The sequence below is a fragment of the Erythrolamprus reginae genome, chromosome 9 (assembly GCF_031021105.1).
Source record: "Erythrolamprus reginae isolate rEryReg1 chromosome 9, rEryReg1.hap1, whole genome shotgun sequence".
NCBI lineage: Eukaryota > Metazoa > Chordata > Lepidosauria > Squamata > Dipsadidae > Erythrolamprus > Erythrolamprus reginae.
Window position 1 is genome coordinate 47829989 of NC_091958.1, and position 24360 is coordinate 47854348.

Sequence of the window (24360 nt, forward strand, 5' to 3'; positions counted from 1 at the left end):
CTGATTATTTCTGGAGAACTGGTAGCGGAAATTTTGAGGAGTTCACAGAACTGGTAAATACCACCTCTGGCTGGCTCTGCCCCCATCTATTCTCCCGAGTCAAAATGGGGATTTTGCAATATCCTTCTCTCTGGAGTGGGGAGGGAATGGAGATTTTGCAGTATCCTTCCCCTTGAATGGGGATTTTGCAGTATCCTTCCCCCAGGAGTGGGGAGGGAATGGAGATTTTGCAGTATCCTTCCCCTGGAGTGGGGAGGAAATGGGGAATTTGCAGTATCCTTACCCTTGAATGGGAATTTTGCAGTATCCTTCCCCCAGGAGTGGGAGGGAATGGGGATTTTGCAATATCCTTCCTCCAGGAGTGGGGAGGGAATGGGGATTTTGCAGTATCCTTCCCCTGGAGTTGCAAGGGAATGGGGATTTTGCAGTATCCTTCCCCTGGAGTGGGGAGCGATGGGGATTTTGCAGTATCCTTCCCCTGGAGTGGGGAGGGAATAGAGATTTTGCAGTATCCTTCCCCAGGAGTGGGGAGGGAATGGGGATTTTGCAGTATCCTTCCCCCAGGAGTGGGGAGGGAATGGGGATTTTGCAGTATCCTTCTCCTGGAGTGGAGAGGGAATGGGGATTTTGCAGTATCCTTCCCCTGGAGTAGAGAGAGAATGGGGATTTTGCAGTATCCTTCCCCCAGGAGTGGGGAGGGAATGGGGATTTTGCAGTATCCTTCCCCTGGAGTGGGGAGAGATGGGGATTTTGCAGTATCCTTCCCCTGGAGTGGGGAGGGAATAGAGATTTTGCAGTATCCTTCCCTAGGAGTGGGGAGGGAATGGAGGTTTTGCAGTATCCTTCCCCCAGGAGTGGGGAGGGAATGGGGATTTTGCAGTATCCTCCTCTTGCCACGCCCACCAAGCGGTCATAAATATGAGTCAGTTGCCAAGCGTCTGGATTTTGACCACATGACCTTGAGGATGCCAGCAAGGTTGTATCCTAAATCAATTTTTTTCCAGTGGCATTGTAACTTCGAACAGACACTAAATGAACTGTCGTAAGTTGAGGCCAACCGGCATTCTATCTAATGGTACAAATTGATACTAAACAAGATCAGCCACATTATGCCAATATTGATTGATTGATTCATTGGATTTATATGCCGCCCCTCTCCAAAGACTCACAGACTCAAAAAAACATTGCTTTTTTTTTAATGAGTTTCAAAATAATTTTTTTAAAAAGATGCAGAAAGCAGCAGCATTTCCCTTTATTTGTTCCCACCAACTCACTGAAAGTTCCGCCGAATAGTTCCTCGTTTCCAGCTTGCTGTTGTTCTGCAAGGCCACCGTAATGGTCCCTTCGTTGTCTCCGAGGCTGATTTTCCCTTCGGATCGGAAGATGGTGTCCGCCTGGTTTAGCTGGAGTTTGCCCGAAAGTGCAATGGCCTAGAGCAGTGATTTGCAACCTTTTTTGAGCCGCGGCACACTTTTTACATTTACAAAACCATGGGGCACATTGAGGGGGGGGGGGCGGCGGCGGCGGCTAAAAAAATATTGGACAAAAAAATTCTCTCTCTTCCTCCCTTTCACTCTATTTCTCTTTCCCTCTTTCTCTCCCTTCCTCTTTTTTTCTCTCTTCCTTCTTTCCTCTTTTTTGCTCTCTTTCTCTCTCCCTCCCTCCCTCCCTCTATGTCTTTCTCTCTCCCACCTTCCCTCCCTCTCTTTCTCTCTCTCTCTCTTTCTTTCTTTCTTTCTCTCTCTCTCTTGCTTTCTTTCTCTCTTGTTCTCTTTCTCTCTCTCTCTTTCTCTCTCTTGCTTGCTTTCTCTCTTGTTTGCTTTCTCTTTCTCTCTCTTTCTTTCTCTCTCTCTTGTTTGCTTTCTCTTTCTCTCTCTCTTTCTTTCTCTCTCTCTTGTTTGCTTTCTCTGAGCTTCGCGGCACACCTGACCATGTCTCGCGGCAGACTAGTGTGCCCCGGCACACTGGTTGAAAAACACTGGCCTAGAGGGAGAGGAAGCAAATAGAATCAGGGATGGTCAGTTTTCAGGGGGAAAAATAATGGACAATGGGAAAGCTCTCGGTCAGAATCGGGAATAGATTTAAAAGTACTAATAAAGGAGAATATTTGTAGCTCAGAGTTGAAATGTAGGGTCCTCTCTGATCTTGGTTGCTTCCTTGCAGATGTTTCATTACCCAATTAGCTAACATCATCAGTGCTATGGGGTTTGCAGAGTGAAGGAGGAGGAAGAAGAGGAGGAGGAGGAGGAGGGAAGGAAGAAGAAGGAGAAAGGGAGGAGGCAAATGACAATGGGATCCTTGGTGCTCTCTGAGTTTTATCTATGTATCTATGTATCTATGTATCTATGTATCTATGTATCTATGTATCTATGTATCTATGTATCTATGTATCTACGTATCTACGTATCTACGTATCTACGTATCTACGTATCTACGTATCTACGTATCTACGTATCTACGTATCTACCTATGTATCTATCTATCTATCTATCTATCTATCTATCTATCTATCTATCTATCTATCTATCTATCTATCTATCTATATATCCATCCATCCATCCATCCATCCATCCATCTATCCATCTATCTCTCCATCCATCTATCCCTCCCTCCCTCCCTCCCTCCATCTATCTATCATTTATTTGATTTATAGGCCACCCACCTTTGGACAGACTCAGGGCAGCATACAAGAATAAAACAAAAAATAAAAAAATTAAGACCCCAGTATTAAAAAAAACCCCATTCATCCATCTATCATACATTGCTACTGTCTGGAGCAGAGTATTGTTGCTCAATGGCCCCAAGCCTGCTGACAAAGGCATGTTTTTAAAGCCTTCTGGAAAGCCTGAAGGTTGAGGGCATTTCAAATCTCTGGGTGGAGTTGATTCCAGCGGACTGGGGCTGCCACAGAGTAGGTCCTTCCCTGCAGTCCCGCCAGTCGGCATTGCTTGGCTAACGGGACCCAGAGAAGGCCAACTCTCCTGGGACATGCGAGGCAGAAGATGGCCCCATGAGTAATCTAGTCCTAAGCCATGTAGGGCTTTATAGGCGATAACCAACACCACACATTCCATTACCATACTGGGTAACTGTTGGTAAGGGAATAGGGATACTACTAATGACACGTCTACGAGACTAGACTTTCAATCCTGGGCCTAGAAAGTTTACAACTAAGATGCCTTAAACAAGATCTAAGTATTGCCCACAAGATCATATGCTGCAACGTCCTGCCTGTCGGTGACTACTTCAGCTTCAACCACAACAACACAAGAGCGCACAACAGATTTAAACTTAATATTAACCGCTCCAAACTTGACTGTAAAAAATATGACTTCAGTAACCAAGTTGTCGAAGCGTGGAACTCATTACCGGACTCCATTGTGTCATCCCCAAGCCCCCAACACTTTACCCTTAGATTATCTACGGTTGACCTATCCAGATTCCTAAGAGGTCAGTAAGGGGCGAGTACAAGTGCACTAGAGTGCCTTCTGTCCCCTGTCCTATTGCTCTCCTATATCTCCTATACCTTTCTTCTATTCCTATATCTCTTCTTCTATTCTTTCATTGATATGTTCTATTACTATACCTTCTTTTCTATTCTTTCTTAGATATATTTTGCTATGAGTATCTCCTCTATAACCTTCGTCATGTATTTTACTATGTGTATATAGATATATACCCACTAAAACCCTCAATGTGTATTGGACAAAATAAACAAACAAACAAACAAATAAAAATAAATAAAACAGCCAAGCTTAGAGAGCACCAAGGATCCCACACCTTCAGAAGTTAAACTAAAATAGTTTCTGTTTGAAACCCTTCCAAACCATCCCTCACATTTGGGAGCTCACACATCCAAAGTCTCATGTTGTAATTCAGCCAAGCCTCATAATCCGTTTCAACTTCTCCCAGAATACGCTGATGGGAACACGAGGTCAAGATGTTCTTTAAAGTAGCTTCTACCATTGTTTTACTCCGATGCAACACTCGGTTTTTCTGCATTAAAAGAAAAGGAGGGGGGTAGAAATAAAATTGTGGCCCATCCTGAGAAAACAAAAAGGACCTACACGGTTATATGTTTTATTTCCTCTTTCCAGAAATGTTTAATACATTAATTAAACAGCAGCCCAGACTCACATCTTGGCAGAATTCACATACATACATACAAACATACGTACGTACGTACATACGTCCGTCCGTCCGTCCGTCCGTCCGTCCGTTCATTCATTCATTCATTTAGTCCAATACAAATTGAAAGTTAAGGAGAATAAAAATGTGTACTGCAATAGTAAATATCAGGGAATGGATAGAAGAAGAGATATGAGAATAGAATACATCAATGAAGAGTAGAGGAAGGAGATATGGATGGGAGAAAAGATATATAAAATATTTGTTCTGTTTCACTCCGTTATTGTTCCCCTGTCCTTTAAAATTCAAAGCACTGAACCTGGAAACTGTGTGTATCTTTCTTCATTGTACTCAACTATGATAACTTGTTTGATTTGAGTTAAGACCTCTCGGGAAACGTCCCAAAGTCATACAATGAGCTCCAGGTTGGAATGGGAACGTAATTGAATTAATTCACTGGGGAATAATTTGTAACACCATTTCTGTTGAGTTCGATTTTTGAGTTTTTTCTCTACACTTTATATATATAGAATACAGTTAATTAGGCAACATGAGCATCAAATTGCATTTTTTTAAACATAGCCATCTTGCCAACTTCCTGGAAAACCTTGGTACAGTCAATGGTGAGCAGGGTGAGCAATTCCACCAAGATTTGAAGGTCATGGAGACATGGTATCAAGGCAGATGGAATGCACATATGATGGCTGACTATTGTTGGAAAATCAAGCAAGAATGTCCATAGAGTAAACACTCCAGAAAAAGCTATAAGCAATTTTTTTTACCTTAATATGTATAGTTACCGTTCAATAAAAAACCCACAACTATTTGCATGAAAACAATTTAACTTGCAGTAACTATTATAGCCTTTGTATGAATAAAATTATTCTTTGTAAACAGTATACAGTGATACCTCGTATTACGAACTTAATTGGTTCCAGGATGAAGTTTATAAGGTGAAAAGTTTGTAAGACGAAACAATGTTTCCCATAGGAATCAATGGAAAAGCGATTAATGCGTGCAAGCCCAAAACTCACCCCTTTTGCCAGCCGAAGCGCCCGGTTTTGCGCTGCTGGGATTCCCCCGAGGCTCCCCTCCATGGGAAACCCCACCTCCGGACTTCCATGCTTTTGTGATGCTGCAGGGGAATCCCAGCAGCGCAAAAACAGGTGCTTCGTTGGCAACAGAAGTCCAGTCCGGAGGTGGGGTTTCCATGGAGGGGAGCCTCAGGGGAATCCCAGCAGCGCAAAAACGGGCACTTCACTGGCAACGGAAATTTGGAGGTGGGGTTTCCCAGCGAGAGGAGCCTCAGCGAAATCACAGCATCACAAAAACACGGAAGTCTGGAGGTGGTGTTTCCCATGGAGGGGAGCCTCAGGGGAATCCCAGCAGCACAAAAACGGGCGCTTCGCTGGCAACGGAAGTCCGGAGGCGGGGCATCCCAGTGGCGGCTGTGGGTTTGTAAGGTGAAAATAGTTTGTAAGAAGAGGCAAAAAAATCTTAACCCCCGTGTTTGTATCTTGAAAAGTTTGTATGACGAGGCGTTTGTAAGACGAGGTATCACTGTATTTGGTAAGTTTTTACTTTACTTTCCTTTATATGCACAATTTGTGTGACTTTTGAGGGTGTCCTATAGCTTAAAAAGTTGACGTGATATGTGGATGCTGCTGAGTCCCTAATGAAAGCAATGCCTTCAAAAGAGGCTAAGAGCAACCCAGCCGTGTGTGGGGTCACCCACGAACGCAAATCCTAGAAGGAAGAACCTGGACACATTCTCTCTCTGGGTGAAGTGACATGGAGTAGAGCCATGCGCTCCTTTTTATTTGGGAAAATAAGGAAATGGGGTATAATTACATATACATGTCAAAATGATACATCAACCATACAACTTTGAGTTCTTCCTTTCCCATAGATATCAAGAAACAATCTCCTTGGAACTTCCTAAAAGCAGATGTTTATTCACACCTAATTTCTCTGAAGGCTTCTTCTTTTATCTGGCTAATCTTTCTTAATTGCCCTGCTGTTGTGTGCTCCAGGCAATGAAAATCCCCCCCTTTGATCCTATAATGTCCTGTCCGGAATGGTGAAAACTTTGTTTATTTGAGCCCTGTTTGTTTCCCTGTAGTGATCGCAAGGAATGCAGATTAGTGTCCTGTCCTGGTTTTATAGAATCAGGGTTTTATGCTAGAAATCCAGATTTTTAATATACAATCCTATTCTAACATAATTTGCTATACTGCAATAGAGATAGACAAAAACTACAAGCTCAATAGGCCTGGAAGACTGAAAATTTGATGACAAAGCTACATTTCCTTTACCTCATAGGTCAGACGTTGTACAACGGTCTTGTTATCCCATGTCAGATCTAGGTGCTGATTCAATACAGCTGCTGTCTGCTTAAGGGATCCACAGGCCCGAAGACTCGCAATCCTTAGGATATTTTTAAGCTGCCAAAAAAGAATGTAAAACATTATTTCATTTGATTATCTACGGTTGACCTATCCAGATTCCTAAGAGGTCACTAAGGGGCGAGTACAAGTGCACTAGAGTGCCTTCCGTCCCCTGTCCTATTGCTCTCCTACATCTCCTATACCTTTCTTCTATTCCTATATCTCTTCTTCTATTCTTTCATTCATATGTTCTATTACTATATCTTCTTTTCTATTCTTTCTTAGATATATTTTACTATGAGTATCTCCACTATAACCTTCATCATGTGTTTTACTATGTGTATATAGATATATACCCACTAAAACCCTCATTGAGTATTGGATGAAATAAATAAAATAAATAAATAAATAAATTTAGAGAACAGCATTTTTAGAGGTTGGAGGCCACCCCTTGGCTCAATGGCATTGGAGAAAAATTGAACCGATTCTTTCTGGCGTGAAGGAATTCTATTTCTCAAGAGTTCTTCTTCTACCCTTCCAGGAGTCCCAGAAAAAGAAGACCATTCCTGAGATCCACCATACAGTGAAACCAGTTTAAATTATTATTATTATTATTATTATTACTATTATTATTATTATTATTATTAATTAGATTTGTATGCTGCACCTCTCCGCAGACTCGGGGCGGCTCACAACAGTGATAAAAACAGTATACAATGACAAATCTAATATTAAAAGTCTATACAGTGGTACCTCGACATACGAGTTTAATTCATTCCAGACCCGAGCTCATAAGTCGATCAATTCGCATCTCAAACAAATGCCTTTAGACTTTGTTTTTCGCACCGAGATAACTGGAAGCAAGGAGATTCTTGCGCCACCTAGTGGAAGCTTGGCTTGTATCTCGAATTTGAGCTTGGGTGTTGAACAGAAATTTCACTTGCGTCGCAGCTCGTAACTTGGAATACTCGCATGTGGAGCAGCTCGTATCTAGAGGTACTACTGTAATAATAAATCTAACATTAAATGTCTAAAAAAACCCATTGTTTAAAAATCATTCATACAACATACCATTAATAAAACTACATAGGCAAGGGGAGATAACTCAGTTCCCCCATGCCTGATGGCAGAGGTGGGTTTTAAGGACTTTACAAAAGGCAAGGAGGATGGGGGCAATCCTAATCTCCGGGGGGAGCTGGTTCCAGAAGGTCGGGGCTGCCACAGAGAAGGCTCTTCCCCTGGGTCCCGCCAAACAACATTGTTTAGTCGACGGAACCCGGAGAAGGCCAACTCTGTGGGACCTAACCGGTCGCTGGGATTCATGCGGCAGAAGGCGGTCCCGGAGATATTCTGGTCCGAGAAAGCAACATAATTTTTGGAGCCAAATCAGATGTGGCATTAAGTGCATCTTGGAGTTTGATAGCACTAGCTATAACACTTAGACTTCTATACTATTATTATTCTCCCAGCGACCAGATAGGTCCCACAGAGTGGATCTTCTCCGGGTCCCATCAACCAAACAATGTTGCTTGGCGGGACCCAGGGGAAGAGCCTTCTCTGTGGCGGCCCCGGCCCTCTGGAACCAACGCCCCCCAGAGATTAGAATTGCCCCCCACCCTCCTTGCCTTTCGTAAGCTACTTAAAACCCACCTCTGCCATCAGGCATGGAGGAATTGAGATCCTCTTCCCCCTAGGCCTTTACAATTCTATGCATGGTATGTATGTATGTATGTTTGGTTTTTATATTAATGGGTTTTTAATCGTTTTTAGTATTAGATTACTATTGTACACTGTTTTTTTGTTGCTGTTAGCCGCTCCGAGTCTCCGGAGAGGGGCGGCATACAAATCCAATAAATAAATAAATAAATAATATTTATTATTATTATTTATTAGATTTGTATGCCGCCCCTCTCCGTAGACTCAGGGCGGCTCACAGCAATAATAAGAACAATATACGGTAACAAATCTAATAATTAAAAAACGAAATAATTAAAAAACTTAAAAAACCCCTTATTTAAAATAAGTAAGTAATGGTAGCCCTTTACTGTAGATACCCCCAAGTCATCTGAGACAAACCCCACTATTTATATCTTTTTGATGAAGCCGGATAGCCTGCTCACTGCCCCCCCCCCCCCCCCCCCCCCCCCCCCAACCTGAAACCCTTTCTTGATGAAAGCCAACATCCGTACCTGTCCAGAAGAAGCTGTGATACAAGCATCCCAGTATGTGTTCCTCTCCCTGGACTTGTCTCCGAAAGTGATGTTCATCCAGGCCGGCTGGCCGTGGTTCCAAGCGAGCTGCACCTAAAACTCAGAAGAGACATTTTTCTTGAAAGCTCCCAGGTGACAACAGCGTCTCCACAACTGGCCTGCAAGAGATGGATACCCAGGAGTGGGGTGCTACCCGGATGGGGAGGTGGGGGGTGGGAACGCAGTGGGGTATCAAAAACGGAGCTCCACCCCAGAGCCCCCAATTTGCACGAACGATGTTGAAAGAAAAGGCATAAGCCACACCCACAGGGTGGTAGTCAAAATTTTGGTAGCCCTTTACTGTAGATACCCCCAAGTCATCTGAGACAAACTTCACAACATATTTGCAGACTTCAACCTTGATCTTAACTCCAGCCTTGACAGCAACACGGTGTTATGATTGACTTTGACTGGTCCCAACTCAAAGTCAGCGATGATACCGTGTTGGTTCTTTAGCACTGGATATCAGGGGACCATGTTTCCTGGTACGGGTGATCCTCAACTTCATGACCACAATGAATCCCAAAATTTCTGTGGTTAAGAAACATAAAAACATAGAAACATACCGTAGAAGACTGACGGCAGAAAAAGACCTCATGATCCATCTAGTCTGCCCTTATACTATTTTCTGTATTTTATCTTAGGATGGATCTATGTTTATCCCAGGCATGTTTCAATTCAGTGACTGTGGATTTATCAACCACATCTGCTGGAAGTTTGTTCCAAGGATCTACTACTCTTTCAGTAAAAGAGGGTCATTTTACGACCTTGTCTTGTCTCGGTTGTTAAGCGAATCACTGGAACTGCTAAGTTAGTAATTTGGTTGTTAAGTGAATACTGTGTTAAGCTCTGGAGACCTCACCTACAAAAAGATATGGATAAAATGGAACGGGACTCCAAAGACGGGCTACAAAAATGGTGGGTTTAGGTTTATTGGATTTATATGCCGCCCCTCTCCGCAAACTCGGGGCGGCTCACAACAATAATAAAAAACAGTACAGTACACAATACCAAATCCAATGCCCACCCATCCAGTTCCAATTTAAATTAATAATCTCATAAAAAACAGTGTATATAAAAAACAGGCACACAGTCAATCAATCAACAAAACAACATGGGCAAGGGGGAGGTGTTTTAGTTCCCCCATGCCTGACGGCAAAGGTGGGTCTTAAGGAGTTTACGAAAGGCAGGGAGGGTGGGGGCAATCCTAATCTCAGGGGGGAGCTGGTTCCAGAGGGTCGGGCCCCCCACAGAGAAGGCTCTTCCCCTGGGTCCCGCCAGACGACATTGTTTAGTCGACGGGACCCGGAGAAGGCCAACTCTGTGGGACCTAACCGGTCGCTGGGATTCGTGCGGCAGGAGGCGGTCCCGAAGATATTCTGGTCCGGTGCCATGAAGGGCTTTATAGGTCATAACCAACACTTTGAATTGTGACCGGAAACTGATCGGCAGCCAATGCAGACTGCGGAGTGTTGGAGTGATATGGGCATACTTGGAGAAGCCCATAATTGCTCTCGCAGCTGCATTCTGCAAGATCTGAAGTTTCCGAACACTTTTCAAAGGTAGCCCCATGTAGAGAGCGTTACAGTAGTCAAGCCTCGAGGTGATGAGGGTGGAAGGTCTTAAGGATAAAACTTATCAGGAAAGACTTAATGCGATTACAAGTGCACTAGAGTGCCTTCCGTCCCCTGTCCTATTGCTCTCCTATATCTCCTATACCTTTCCTCTATTCCTATATATCTTCTTCTATTCTTTCATTGATATATTCTATTCCTATATCTTCTTTTCTATTATTTCTTAGATATATTTTACTATGAGTATCTCCTCTATAACCTTCATCATGTATTTTACTATGTGTATATTGATATATACCCACTAAAACCCTCATTGTGTATTGGACAAAATAAATAAATAAATAAATAAATAAATAAATAAATAAATAAATAAATAAATAAATAAATAAATAAATAAATAAATAAATAAATAAATAAATAAATAAAATAAAATAAAATAAAATAAAATAAAATAAACCCAATCTGTATAGTCTGGAGGACAGAAGGGAAAGGGGGTACTTATTGAAACATTTAAATATATGAAAGGGTTAAATAAGGTTCAGGAAGGAAGTATTTTTAATAGGAAAGTGAACACAAGAAATAAACAATCACCTGTTTGTTGGAAATGTAAAAAAGAATCTGGCACATACTTTCACGCATGGTGGACATGCTCTGAAGCCAGGAAATATTGCAATAAAGTAGAGAAATGGATAAATGAAATAACAAAGGAGAAGATTAAAAAATCTCCTGAATTTTTCCTACTGGGTATTTCAAATATGAGGTATAAAAAAGAAATTTATTATTTAATAATACATATATTGGTTGCGGCAAGAATTGTATTTGCACAGAAATGGAAAGAAAAGGAAATACCAAAAGATGCAGAAGTATTTAAAAAAAATATAGAATGTGCAAAATTAGATATGATGACAAAACGCTTGAATAACCAAGCCGAAACATAATTTTATAAAATATGGGATAAAGTATATAAATGGTGGAATTTTAAAAATAGTTTTAAAAATTAAAAAAGTAAGAATTTACAATTATTTGTACATATTAATTTGATGGTAAACTGTATGCATATATGAATAGTTTAAAAAAACCCATAAACATAGGGTAGTTTTGCAATATGATAAATTTAGAAGCGATATATTTTATATTTCATTTTAGATTAAAACACTCAATATTTGATTTGATAGATAAGAAAATTAATTAATATAGAGAATATAGAGTTAAAATTAATAAGAATATAGAGTATGTATGTTATGTTTTTGTATCGATTTGATCATAGTTAAGTTTTTTTCTTTTTTGTATTAGTTAGACTTCTATGATAAGTGGAGCAATGGTAGCTCCTTAAATGTTGAATGTTGTCTGTCCTTTGTCTGTCTTTTGAAAAATCAATTATTATTATTTTTTTTAAAGGAAATAGTATAAGGGGCAGACTAGATGGACCTTGAGGTCTTTTTCTGCCGTCAATCTTCTATGTTTCTATGTTTCTGTTTCTATCTGGCTTCCCCATTGGACTCTGCTTGTCAGATGGTTGCAAGAAGCGACCCAAGACTTTGGGACACAGCAATGGTCATAATTATGAACCAGTTGCCCAGCGTCTGAATTTTGATCATGTGATCAAGGTCGTAACTGTGAAAATTTGGTCATAGGTCACTATTTTCAATGCTGTTATACTTTTGAATTGTCACTAAATGAACTGTCATAGGTCGAAGACTTGCTGCACTGTTCGAGAAAGGCCATTAGTTCCCATTACTGCGTTTCTCAAACCGACCATGTGCGGAAGCAATTTCACCATTATTTATGGAGCATTAAATCCGTTCCAGACCGGATAATTTTCCGGTCAACTTTAAGCGGATCAAGCTTTATAAAGTCTCATTCCTTGGAAGTAGGAATGGTTGGGATTAATAGGATACATTTTATTTTTGAACACAGAAACGTGCCTTAGAACTCTCGGGAGATAATCCTCTTCAATTACCTGTTGTGCATATGCTCCTTTGCGGCTTTGGGTCAGGGAGCTCACCTCCAGGTGCTTCATCGCGAAGTTAAAAGGGTGCGCGACAGCGGCAGAATAAGCAACGCGTGCTTTCCCACGCTTGAGAGAAGAAGACACCAAAACCTGTTGTTATCAGCAGAAAGAGAAATCATTAAATGGAATAATGTAACTTTCACTTTTGGCAAATAGGCTAGGGGTTGGATAACAACGGCTGGATTTTTACCGGAATTGTAAGGGTGGGAGCTGGATACCCGTGCTTTGCTACAAAACTATGTGATTGGGCTTGATACATTGACACCTAAAGCTTGTCAATTTATGTAGAATGTGTAACTCTTTAGCATCAGAGCGTATTAATATAAGGCCACTGGCAGTTGGAACAGAGTTCTTTTCAGATGGGGAGGGGGAGTAGAACATCTAAAAGCCTGCAGGCTGGATGAGTCATGGGTTGGCCATGCCCATGCCTGGTTTAGTGAAGGGGTAGCATCAGAGCGTGTTAATATAAGGAAACTGGCAGTTGGAACAGAGTTATTTTCAGGTAGGGAGGGGGAGTAGAACATCTAACTCCTTAGCATCCGAGTGTGTTAATATAATATTGTATAAGAAATATTAATGATCCGATGGTCATTTTGAAAAACCTTTTCTTAGCAAGCACCTAAGAGGAACTTTGGTAGGCTTTACAGTTCTGGAGATTTCGGGATGGGTGAGTGGTATTTGGCTTTTATATATATAGATTAAGAGATTAGGTTTGGGAAGTTTTACTTTTTACTTTTTTTCAGAGATCATCATCCCTCCCACAATTTTACAAGAATGGAATCATCATTACAAGAGCACAATCTTGTTTTTTCTAAGATAAGTTGGGTGTTTTTTGGTCTGGTTCCTCATAACAAGTGTTCAATTTATCTAGGGAGCCTTTTTCCCCTAAGCCTTGGGGTTCACTTGCGATGGAGGCTGCCGAGTCATTCAAACTGAAACCTACACCAAAGAAAGTGCAGTTTACCTTTTGGCCGTCCACCTTGACCTGAAGCAGCCTTTCATACAAGACACTACTCTTTTCTGAAATCAAATCCACTTCCGTACTTGCAGGAATGCCAGAGTTAATGGCCCCTTTGATGTTTTGATCCAGGAGCGCATGGAATTCTTGTCTAGTCTGCAGGAAAGACAGTCAAAGAAAATCAAGTGGCCAGTGGACAAAAGCTACAGGTAGGCCTGGACTTACATCAGTTCATTTAGTGACCATTGCAAGTTACAATGCCAGTGGGGAAAAAAAGACTTATGACTGTTTTTCATACCCTTGTAACTTTGAACAGTCGCTAGATGGCTTCCAAGATGGCGCCGACAAAGGCTGCCTCGGTGAAATGCTCTCAAATTACTGACCCCTCGCATCCAGGACACAAACTGTTTCAACTCCTACCCTCAAGACATCGCTACAGAGCACTGCACACCAAGTGTTGTGGTTAGCTCTGGCCCAGCTCCTGCCCCAAGGACTGTGGATGTGGGGGAGACATCCACATGCTGCAGGCCTGTTTTGCTCCCGGTGGAATCTGCTGATGAAGGCTCCTCTGACCAAGAAGACATGAGTGGCAGGGAGGAGGAGAGTGGGGCAGACAGCTCAGAAGAAGATCAATTATCTAGTTCCTCTATGGATTCAGAACAAGAGTTAATGATACAGCCATGCATGCGGAGAGCGATGTATAGGCAGCAACAACTGAGAGATTATTATTAAAGAAATTGAGGCCACCTGTGGTTGGGTGGGGCTATAAATAGCAGCCTGTGGGTTTGGCCATTGTGGAGGATTATCTGATCGTTGTGTTTCGTACCTGCCTTGCTGACTTTGACCTTTGTGTGCTGATTTTCCCCACTTTGAAACTAAACCAGAGCAAAGGGTGTTTCACTTTGTGAAAGAAGAAGGACTGTGAATTGCCTCACAGCTGCAAGCTAAGTATCTCAGAACTGATAAGGGACTTGTACAAATTACCAGTTTGTTTGGAGACGAGTGATCTTTGCTATACAAAAAGAGTGCTTCGTTTATTTGAATTTTTGGTATAAAGAACATTGTTTTGAATTTTCAAACATGTGTGTGTCTGAAATTTGTACCTGTGAATTTTCGGGAGGATTCTACCAGAGAGCTTGACAGAACACCAAGCAAACCTAACCAGGCGAAGCAATAACCCAACACTCCATGTTCCAAAGTCATTCCATGTGGCCAAGCAATTACTTACAGCTGTGCCTTTTAAAAGGACGAATGCAGAGACGGTGTTTTCACCAACAGTAAGCATCGCTTGAGAATCAAGATTGATCTTATCCTTTAATACATGCCCTGATGCATTCATTTTTGCTGGGATTCCAACATCCTGAAATTAAAATGAAATATTCAACATGGCAGCATCTACATTAGATTAGATTAGATTAGATTTATTGGATTTATATGCCGCCCCTCTCTGCAGACTCTGGGCGGCTCACATCAATGGTGAAGAACAGTACATAGTAACAAATCTAATATTTAAAAATCTAGATTACAGTTTTACATTAAAAAGTCCAAAAAAGAAACCCCAATATATAAAAAACAACACACAATTGAATCATACACAAAAACTACATGGGCAAGGGGGAGATGTTTCAATTCCCCCATGTCTGATGGCAGAGGTAGCTTTTAAGAAGTTTACGAAAGGCAAGGAGGGTGGGGGCAATCCTGATCTCTGGGGGGAGCTGGTTCCAGAGGGTCGGAGCCACCACAGAGAAGGCTCTTCCCCAGGGTCCCACCAGACGACATTGTTTAGTCGACGGGACCCAGAGAAGGCCAACTCTGTGGGACCTAACCGGTCGCTGGGATTCATGCGGCAGAAGGCGGTCTCGCAGATATTCTGGTCCGGTGCCATGAAGGGCTTTATAGGTCATAACCAACACTTTGAATTGTGACCGGAAACTGATCGGCAACCAGTGCAGACTGCAGAGTGTTGGAGTAACATGGGCATATTTGGGAAAGCCCATGATTGCTCTCGCAGCTGCATCTAAAGCAGAGGTGGGCTGCTGGGGGTTTGCCGGGGGTTCAGGAGAACCTGTAGCTAAGATTCTGGGCAGTTTGGAGAACCCCTAAATCCCACACCTGGCTGGCTTAGACACCACCTGTACCCTGCTGTCAAGGTCACCTTCCTTGCTCTGTACACAGGTGAGGTATATACCTGTATCATTTTGCACGAGTTCTCCACCGCTGCTCGCCACTGGGATCGGTTTCCTACATCCATCTCCAAGTTGGCTCGAAGCTGGCAAAACCCAGATTTCACTTCCAAGTTGATAGCACGCTTGAGTCGTTTCCCACAATGGACAACCAGCTTATTGTCTTTGGGGATTCTGTTGAAAAATGAAAGCCCCTGTCTCAGCTCCACTTGTAAAATAAATTCAGGTTGGCACTTGGTGCTGACTGTAAAAGAGGCCCGTTGCCCTTCCACTTGGAGGCTGTTCAAGAATTCTAGTTGGCCATCGTCCATCAAAAGGGATCCATTGAATTGTGCGTGATTTGGGAAGCCACGATCCTATTGTAAGACACAAAACATGAACATGTTTGAAGGCGATGCGTTTCTAATCTTTGTCCTGGATGAGATAGGGTAGAGAATAACTGAGTTGGAAGGGACTTTGGGGGACTTCTAATCCAACCCCCTAGTCAAGCAAGGGACAATATGTCCTATTGCTCTCCTATATCTCCTAAACCTTTCTTCTATTCCTATATCTCTTCTTCTATTCTTTCATTGATATGTTCTATTACTGTACCTTCTTTTCTATTATTTCTTAGATATATTTTTGTTGTGGTTAGCTCTGGCCCAGCTCCTGCCCCAAGGACTGTGGATGTGGGGGAGACATCCACATGCTGCAGGCCTGTTTTGACCCCGGTAGAATCTGATGATGAAGGCTCCTCTGACCAAGAAGACATGAGTGACAGGGAGGAGGAGAGTGGGGCAGACAGCTCAGAAGGAGATCAATTATCTAGCTCCTCCTTGGATTCAGAACAAGAGTTAATGATACAGCCACGTATGCGGAGAGCGATGCATAGGCAACAACAACTGAGAGATTATTATCAAGGAAAATGAGGCCACCTGTGGTTGGGTGGGGCTGTGGTCATTAGGGAGGCTGCTATAAATAGCAGCCTGTGAGTTTGTCCATTGTGGAGGATTATCTGATCATTGTGTTTCATGACTGCTTTACTGACTTTTTGTGTGCTGATTTTCCCCCGCTTTGAAACTAAACCAGAGCAAAGTGTGTTTCACTTTGTGAAAGAAGAAGGACTGTGAATTGCCTCACGGCTGCAAGCTAAGTATCACAGAACTGATAAGGGACTTGTAGAAATTACCAGTTTGTTTGGAGACGAGTGCTCTTGGCTATACCAAAAGAGGGCTTAGTTTAAGTGAATTTTCATTATAAAGAACATTGTTTTGAATTTTCAAACGTGTCTGTGTCTGAAATTTGTACCTGTGAATTTTTGGGAGGATTCTACCAGAGAGCCCAACAGAACATATTTTACTACGAATATCTCCTCTATAACCTTCATCATGTATTTTACTATGTGTATATGGATATATACCCACTAAAACTCTCATTGTGTATTGGACAAAATAAATAAACCAATAAATATTATTTCAAACAAATTGGCTGCCCAGTCTCTTCTTGTAGTGATGTAAAAAAACTCTTGCATAATCACCTCCAAAGCGCCTGATTTGTTCAGAAAGGTCATCCTCCATTCTGCGGCGGTTCCTCCATCCTTCGCACTCAGTTCCCCATGGCCCATCCATGTGCCGTTTCCCAAGGTCATTTCTAGAAGGACTCTGTATGGATCCCCTCTTGTAATGGCCATTTTGACCCTACTCTCTTGGCTGAGGCCTAGGGACATAAGATAAGGCCAAGCATGACTGAAACTGGTTTCTACAACGTACTCCAGGTTGCATGCTGTGTGGATACATGGTAGAGCAAGACGGCTATTTGAAAATATTTCCTTTATTACATGGGGCGCAGAGTCGTTAGCCACATCTGGTCCGTGGAGCAATGTTCTTAGTGACTCCTACAATGGGGGAAAAAAAATCAAAATGCCACCTTAGTTTTTTCCAGTCTAAACAAATTTGTATTTCTATTTATTAGATTTGTATTCCGTAGACTCGGGGCGGCTCACAACACAATAAAACAGTTCATAACAAATCTAATAATTTACAATTTAAAATATTTTAAAAACCCCATTATTAAGCAGACATACATACAAACATACCATACATAAATTGTATAGGCCCGGGGTGAGATATCTCAATTCCCCCATGCCTGGCGGCAAAGGTGGGTTTTAAGGAGCTTACGAAAGGCAAGAAGGGTGGGGGCAGTTCTAATCTCTGGCGGGAGCTGGTTCCAGAGAGTCGGGGTCGACACAGAGAAGGCTCTTCCCCTGGGGCCCGCCAACCGACATTGTTTAGTTGACGGGACCCAGAGAAAGCCCACTCTGTGGGACCTAATCGGTCGCTGGGATTCGTGCAGCAGAAGGCGGTCCCGGAGATATTCTGATCCGATGCCATGAAGGGCTTTATAGGTCATAACCAACACTTTGAATTGTGACCGGAAATTGATCGGCAACCAATGCAGACTGCGGAGTGTTGGTGTAACATGGGCATATTTAGGGAAGCCCATGACTGCTCTCGCAGCTGCATTCTGCACGATCTGAAGTTTCCGAACACTCTTCAAAGGTAGCCCCATGTAGAGAGCGTTACAGTAGTCGAGCCTCGAGGTGATGACGGCATGAATGACTGTGAGCAGGTACTTCTAGTTACAAACTTAATTTGTTTCTTGACCAGGTTCTTAAGTTTGTAAGAAGAAGCAATTTTTCCCATAGGAATCAATGTAAAAGCAAATAATGCGTGTGATTGGGGAAACCTCAGGGAGGGTGGAGGCCCTGTTTCCTCCCAGGAGATTCCTAGAGAGGCCCCATGGAGGCTTCTCCATCTGATAAACTGCTGAAGTTTGCAGATGATACAAGAGTGATTGGTCTCATTCGAGACAATGATGAAACCGCATACAGACGGGAAGTTGAACAACTAGCCTTGTGATGTGACCAGAACAAATTGGAATGGAACACACTCAAAACCGTAGAAATGGTGATAGATAGGACTCCCATCCTACCGCCTCTTACAATATTAGATAACACAGTATTAATGGTAGAGATCTTCAAATTCCTAGGTTCCATCATATCTCAAAACCTAAAATAGTCACTTAACATCAAAAACATCATCAAAAAAGCACAATGAAGAATGTTCTTTCTGCACCAACTCAGGAAGCTCAAACTGCCCAAGGAGCTGCTTATGCAGTTCTCCAGAGGAATCATTGAGTCTGTCATCTGCACCTCTATAACTGTCTGGTTTGGTTCTGCAACCCAACAAGACCGACACAACCTTCAGAGGGTAATCAGAAGTCCAGAAAAAACAATTACTGCCAACCTGCCTTCCACTGAGGATCTGTATACTGCACCAGTCAAAAAGCAGGCTGTGAAAATATTTACAGACACCTCACATCCTGGACACAAACTGCTTCAACTCCTACCCTACCCCTGCTCCCAACTATCATTGTCCAAACCTGGAGAAAAAGTCTTGTACCTCTAAAGAATGATTTGCCAACTGGGTTTGAAGGGCTTCTGGCGGCAACTTCTCAACTCTAAATATGACATTAATCTTCTGGTTGCCCTCTTGAAGATTCACAGATACTCTCTGGTAAGTATCATTGTGACCATACATGGCCTTGAGGCTACTTTCTGTGGGAAGTCCTAGAGATGGAGATAATGGAGAAGGAGACAGTTTAGTGGAGAGCTGAACTTCCTGGCCTGAAGTTTTTTCTGAACCCAACAAACCAAATGTCAAGTATTCTTTGGATAAGAACTGAGCAAAAAGTCCAATCCTAATGGATCAATTTTTAAATTCTAAGGGGTATGAATTATTATTATTATTATTATCATCATCATCATCATCATTATTATTATTATTATTATTATTATTAATTAGATTTGTATGCCGCCCCTCTCCGAAGACTCGGGACGGCTCACAACAGTAACAACAATGTAACAAATTTAATACATTAAAAGAAATTTAAAAACCATTATTTAAAAAAACCATACAACACACTCATACCATACATAAATAATAAAACCCAGGGGCTCAGCTTCCCCATACCTGATGACATAGGTGGGTCTTTAATAGCTTATGAAAGGCAAGGAGGGTGGGGGCAGTTCTAATCTCCAGGGAGAGTTGGTTCCAGAGGGCCGGGGCCGCCACAGATAAGGCTCGTCCCCTGGGGCCCACCAGACGGTATTGTTTTGTCGACAGGACCCGGAGAAGGCCAACTCTGTGGCACCTAATTCAAGTGACTTTCCCAAAGATTCTAAAATAATGAAGCAAACCCTTCAACTGTCGATCTAAAGACAGAATACTTGGAGGTTTTGGCCTGCTACATTATGCTATGTTGTTTTGGAATGTTTCTTGCTGTGGGAACTTGGGGGAAATGTTTCTTGCTGTAGGAACTTGGGGTTGGGGTGGGGAGGGGTGGTTGATAATACAAAAAACTAACCCCCTACTAGGTATTTCCTTTCTCTTTGCAGGACACATTTTTTTCTTGAGGGGAGGCCGCCTGTCAGGCCAAAGCCAGAATGCTTGGAGGTTTTGGCCTGCCACATTATGCTATGTTCTTTTGGAATGTTTCTTGCTGTGGGAACTTGGGGGGAATGTTTCTGGAATGTTTCTTGCTGTGGGAACTTGGGGTTAGGGTGGGGAGGAGTGGTTGATAATACAAAAAACAAACCCCCTACTAGATATTTCCTTTATCTTTGCAGGACACACTTTTTTCTTGAGGAGAGGCCGCCTGTCAGGCCGAATCCAGAATGCTTGGATGTTTTGGCCTGCCACATTATGCTATGTTCTTTTGGAATGTTTCTTGCTGTGAAAACCTGGGGAGGGGGGCTGCATGCCATGACACATTCCTTTTAGGTTCTCAAGGTCAGCCTTTGTTCAGCATCTGGCCGGAAGTTGCTGGGAGTTGCAGGACACCCTGGCAGAAGATGTACGATTCATGGGATGGGCTTGTGGGAGGAGATGCAAGGGAACAGACTCTTAACCAGGGTAGAGTTACTCTTGTGACTTTAGATCCGGGTTTCTCCAGTTGTGCTAACATGGCCCTGTTAATAAATTGGAACTTTGAAGAAGGCTGAAGCCTTGGACTCTGATTTATTTCTCAGATTTATTTCTTTATTTTATTTATTTATTAATTAGATTTGTATGCCGCCCCTCTCCGCAGACTCGGGGCGGCTAACAACAGTAAAAAGACAATATGAACAAATCTTAATATTAAAAGTAATGTAAAAAAACCCCAATTTAAGAAACCAATCATACATACAGACATACCATGCATAAATTCTATAAGCCTAGGGGGAAGGGAATATCTCAATTCCCCCATGCCTGATCACAGAGGTGGGTTTTAAGGAGCTTACGAAAGGCAAGGAGGGTGGGGGCAACTCTGAGTTGGTTCCAGAGGGTAGGGACCGCCACAGAGAAGGCTCTTTCCCTGGGTCCCGCCAAACGACATTGTTTAGTCGACGGGACCCGGAGAAGGCCAACTCTGTGGGACCTAATCGGTCGCTGGGATTCGTGCAGCAGAAGACGGTCCCGGAGATATTCTGCTCCGATGCCTTACCTATCGCATAGAAGTTGCTGATGTTGTGTGTGAACGTGGCTGTGAATCCAACCTCACTCTGAAGGAAAATGTTTGCAAGGTTAACACAGAGAGTTCGTGGGCCCTTCGGAACATGGGCTTCGTCCTTTTGGATGCTTCGGTTCAGTTGGAGGGAACTTTTCAGTTTCCCCTGAGCTAAGAAGATATCGTGGCTATCCTGCGTCACGGCCACCATCATTGTATAGAAGCTTTCATTCCCACATACACATTTGCTCCGGACATGAATGGACAAAATGGATTGGTTCATCGCAACGGTCACAAGGCCTGTTAGAAGCAAGACAATCAGATTATCTACGGTTGACCTCTCCAGATTCCTAAGAGGTCAGTAAGGGGCGAGTACAAGTGCACTAGAGTGCCTTCCGTCCCCTGTCCTATTGCTCTCCTATATCTCCTATACCTTTCTTCTATCTATCTATCTATCTATCTATCTATCTATCTATCTATCTATCTATCTTTCTTTCTATCTATCTATCTATCTATCTATCATCTATCTATCATCTATCTATCTATCTATCTATCTATCATCTATCTATCTATCTATCTATCTATCATCTATCTATCTATCTATCTATCTATCATCTATCTATCTATCTATCATCTATCTATCTATCTATCATCTATCTATCTATCTATCATCTATCTATCTATCATCTATCTATCTATCTATCTTTCTTTCTATCTATCTATCTATCTATCATCTATCTATCATCTATCTATCTATCATCTATCTATCTATCTATTTATCTATCTATCTATCTATCTATCTATCTATCATCATCATCTATCTATCTATCTATCTATCTATCATCTATCTATCTATCTATCTATCATCTATCTATCTATCATCTATCTATCTATCTATCTATCTATCATCTATCTATCTATCTATCTATCTATCTATCATCTATCTATCTATCTATCTATCATCTATCTATCTATCTATCTATCTATCTATCTATCTATCTATCTATCATCTATCATCTATCTATCTATCTATCTATCTATCATCTATCTATCTATCATCTATCTATCTATCTATCTATCTATCTATCTATCTATCTATCAATCTATCTATCTATTATCTATCTATCTATCTATCTATCTATCTATCTATCTATCTATCTATCTATCTATCTATTTATTAGATTTGTATGCCGCCCCTCTCCGTAGACTCGGGGCGGCTCACAACACAATAAAAACAGTTTATAACAACCTCCGATTGTGTCCCCTTGTTCTTGTGTTCACTTTCCTATTAAAAACACTTCCCTCCTGAACCTTATTTAACCCTTTAACCTAACCTTATTTAACCTTATTTATTCCACTCTACTCTTCTCTTCTACTCTACTCTACTTCTCTTTTCTACTCTACTCTGCTCTTCTACTCTACTCTACTACTCTACTCTACTTTACTCTACTACTCTACTCTAATTTATTGATTCAGAATTACAACCACACTGAAAATAGTGACCTACAATTGGTCCTTGCACTTTCAACTGTAGCAGCATCCCCATGGTCATGTAATCAAAATTTGGGCATTTGGCAAGTGACATATATTTAGGATGGCTGCAGCATCCCAGGGTCATGTGCATAGTTCCCTCTAAGCTGAGCAGTGAGCAATTGCTCACTTAAAAATCATCATCAACTCAGAGTTTTCCAAACCTGCCCAGAAGCCGAGAGGGAAGGAGAGAGAGAGGAAGAGAGGAAGAGAGAGAAACAGATAGAAAAAAGAGAGGAAGGAAAAGAGAAAGAAAAAGAATGGGAGTAAGGAAGAGAGAAAGAAAATCAAAATCTAGTTTGAAACTAGCTCAACTATTTAAGTGGCATTTTGATATTGATAGAGTTGCCCTATTATGAGCTCACTGTTATAGACACACAGTACAGTATTTTATTTTGAAATTCTCTGAGGCAAAACAGGGTGGGTTTTTTATTTGTTTGTTTGTTTGTTTGTTTGTTTGTTTATTTATTATTTCTGTGCCGCCCAGTCCCAAAGGGACTGCCGCTCAGACACTATACTTTTCCGCCCACCCCCCCAAAAAATTAGAGGGAACACTGGTCATGTGGCCACACCATTTACAACCTGATTACAATGAGGCTTTAACACAGAAGATTGTCAACATTTGTCTTCTCCAAAGCACCCAAAGCTGAAAATCCCAGATCTACCTGGTGGTAGCATTATCTATCTGGCCCCAATGATCTGATTGTCCAAACCAACAGAGCTGCTGGTACCTTGATTAAAATTGACTCGGCGTTTGAGAGAACTATTCAGGGAAAGAGCCTGAGGGACAATGAGCCGTATGCTTTCAAGGTTGTGGTGCACGTAGCCACGGAGGGTCACCACGCCGGCTTTCTGTTCCTTGGATCCTGAAATGCCCACCTGGAAGGAATGCTGATTCAATTTTACTGATGATGTCAACAGCAGCCTGTTGTAAGAAAGAAACTAATTGAAAATCAATGTTATTCTAAAAAGGCTAAACAAGCAGCCGGTACTGTTTTACAATAAAGGGTCTTTCTATAATGTTCGCAATTTTGCAGAATTGCAGAAAGATCAACAGGTATTATGAGACCAAGACATGCAAAAATGCCCTAGCAGGTGAAAACACTTGGTCAATTATTTCTGGTTTCTGTAAAAGACCTTGGAATACTAATATCGAATGACCTAAGTGCTAAAGCCCACTGCAACAATATCGCCAAACAAGCCTCTAGAGTTGTTAACTTGATCCTACGCAGCTTCTGCTCAGGCAATCTCACACTACTCGCAAGAGCCTACAAAACTTTTGCCAGACCCATCCTTGACTACTGCTCATCTGTCTGGAACCCATATCACATCTCAGACATCAAAATGTCCAAAGATATTTCACCGGAAGAGCCCTTCACTCCTCCACTCGAAACAGAATATCCTACGAAAATAGACTAACAATCCTGGGCCTAGAAAGCCTAGAACTACGGCGCCTAAAACACGATTTGAGTATTGCCCACAAGATCATATGCTGCAACGTCCTACCGGTCAATGACTACTTCAGCTTCAACCGCAACAACACAAGAGCACGCAACAGATTCAAACTTAATACGAACCGCTCCAAACTTGACTGTAAAAAATATGATTTTCAACAATCGAGTTATCAAAGCGTGGAACTCATTACCGGACTCAATCGTGTCAACCCCTAACCCCCAACATTTCTCCCTTAGACTCTCCACGATTGACCTCTCCAGGTTCCTAAGAGGCCAGTAAGGGGCGTACATAAGTGCACTTGTGTGCCTTTCGTCCCCTCTCCAATTGTCTTTCCTTTCTTTCACCTATCTTATATATTC

At 42.0% G+C, this 24360-nt stretch overlaps 1 protein-coding gene across 1 annotated transcript in view; it reads right to left on the bottom strand.

The window, feature by feature from the left end:
* LOC139171800 (uncharacterized) overlaps nucleotides 1-24360 on the bottom strand; it is a 124489-nt gene that overhangs the window by 25957 nt on the left and 74172 nt on the right. Inside the window, exons 35-46 of the mRNA XM_070760233.1 lie at nucleotides 23278-23471; nucleotides 21014-21316; nucleotides 18931-19097; nucleotides 17007-17363; nucleotides 15496-15846; nucleotides 14536-14667; nucleotides 13314-13463; nucleotides 12299-12439; nucleotides 8705-8818; nucleotides 6444-6572; nucleotides 3838-3996; nucleotides 1275-1430 (exon numbers count right to left, since the gene is read on the bottom strand). Coding sequence (XP_070616334.1) covers nucleotides 1275-1430; nucleotides 3838-3996; nucleotides 6444-6572; nucleotides 8705-8818; nucleotides 12299-12439; nucleotides 13314-13463; nucleotides 14536-14667; nucleotides 15496-15846; nucleotides 17007-17363; nucleotides 18931-19097; nucleotides 21014-21316; nucleotides 23278-23471 — 2353 coding nt within the window. The remainder of the gene's footprint in view (nucleotides 1-1274; nucleotides 1431-3837; nucleotides 3997-6443; nucleotides 6573-8704; nucleotides 8819-12298; nucleotides 12440-13313; nucleotides 13464-14535; nucleotides 14668-15495; nucleotides 15847-17006; nucleotides 17364-18930; nucleotides 19098-21013; nucleotides 21317-23277; nucleotides 23472-24360) is intronic.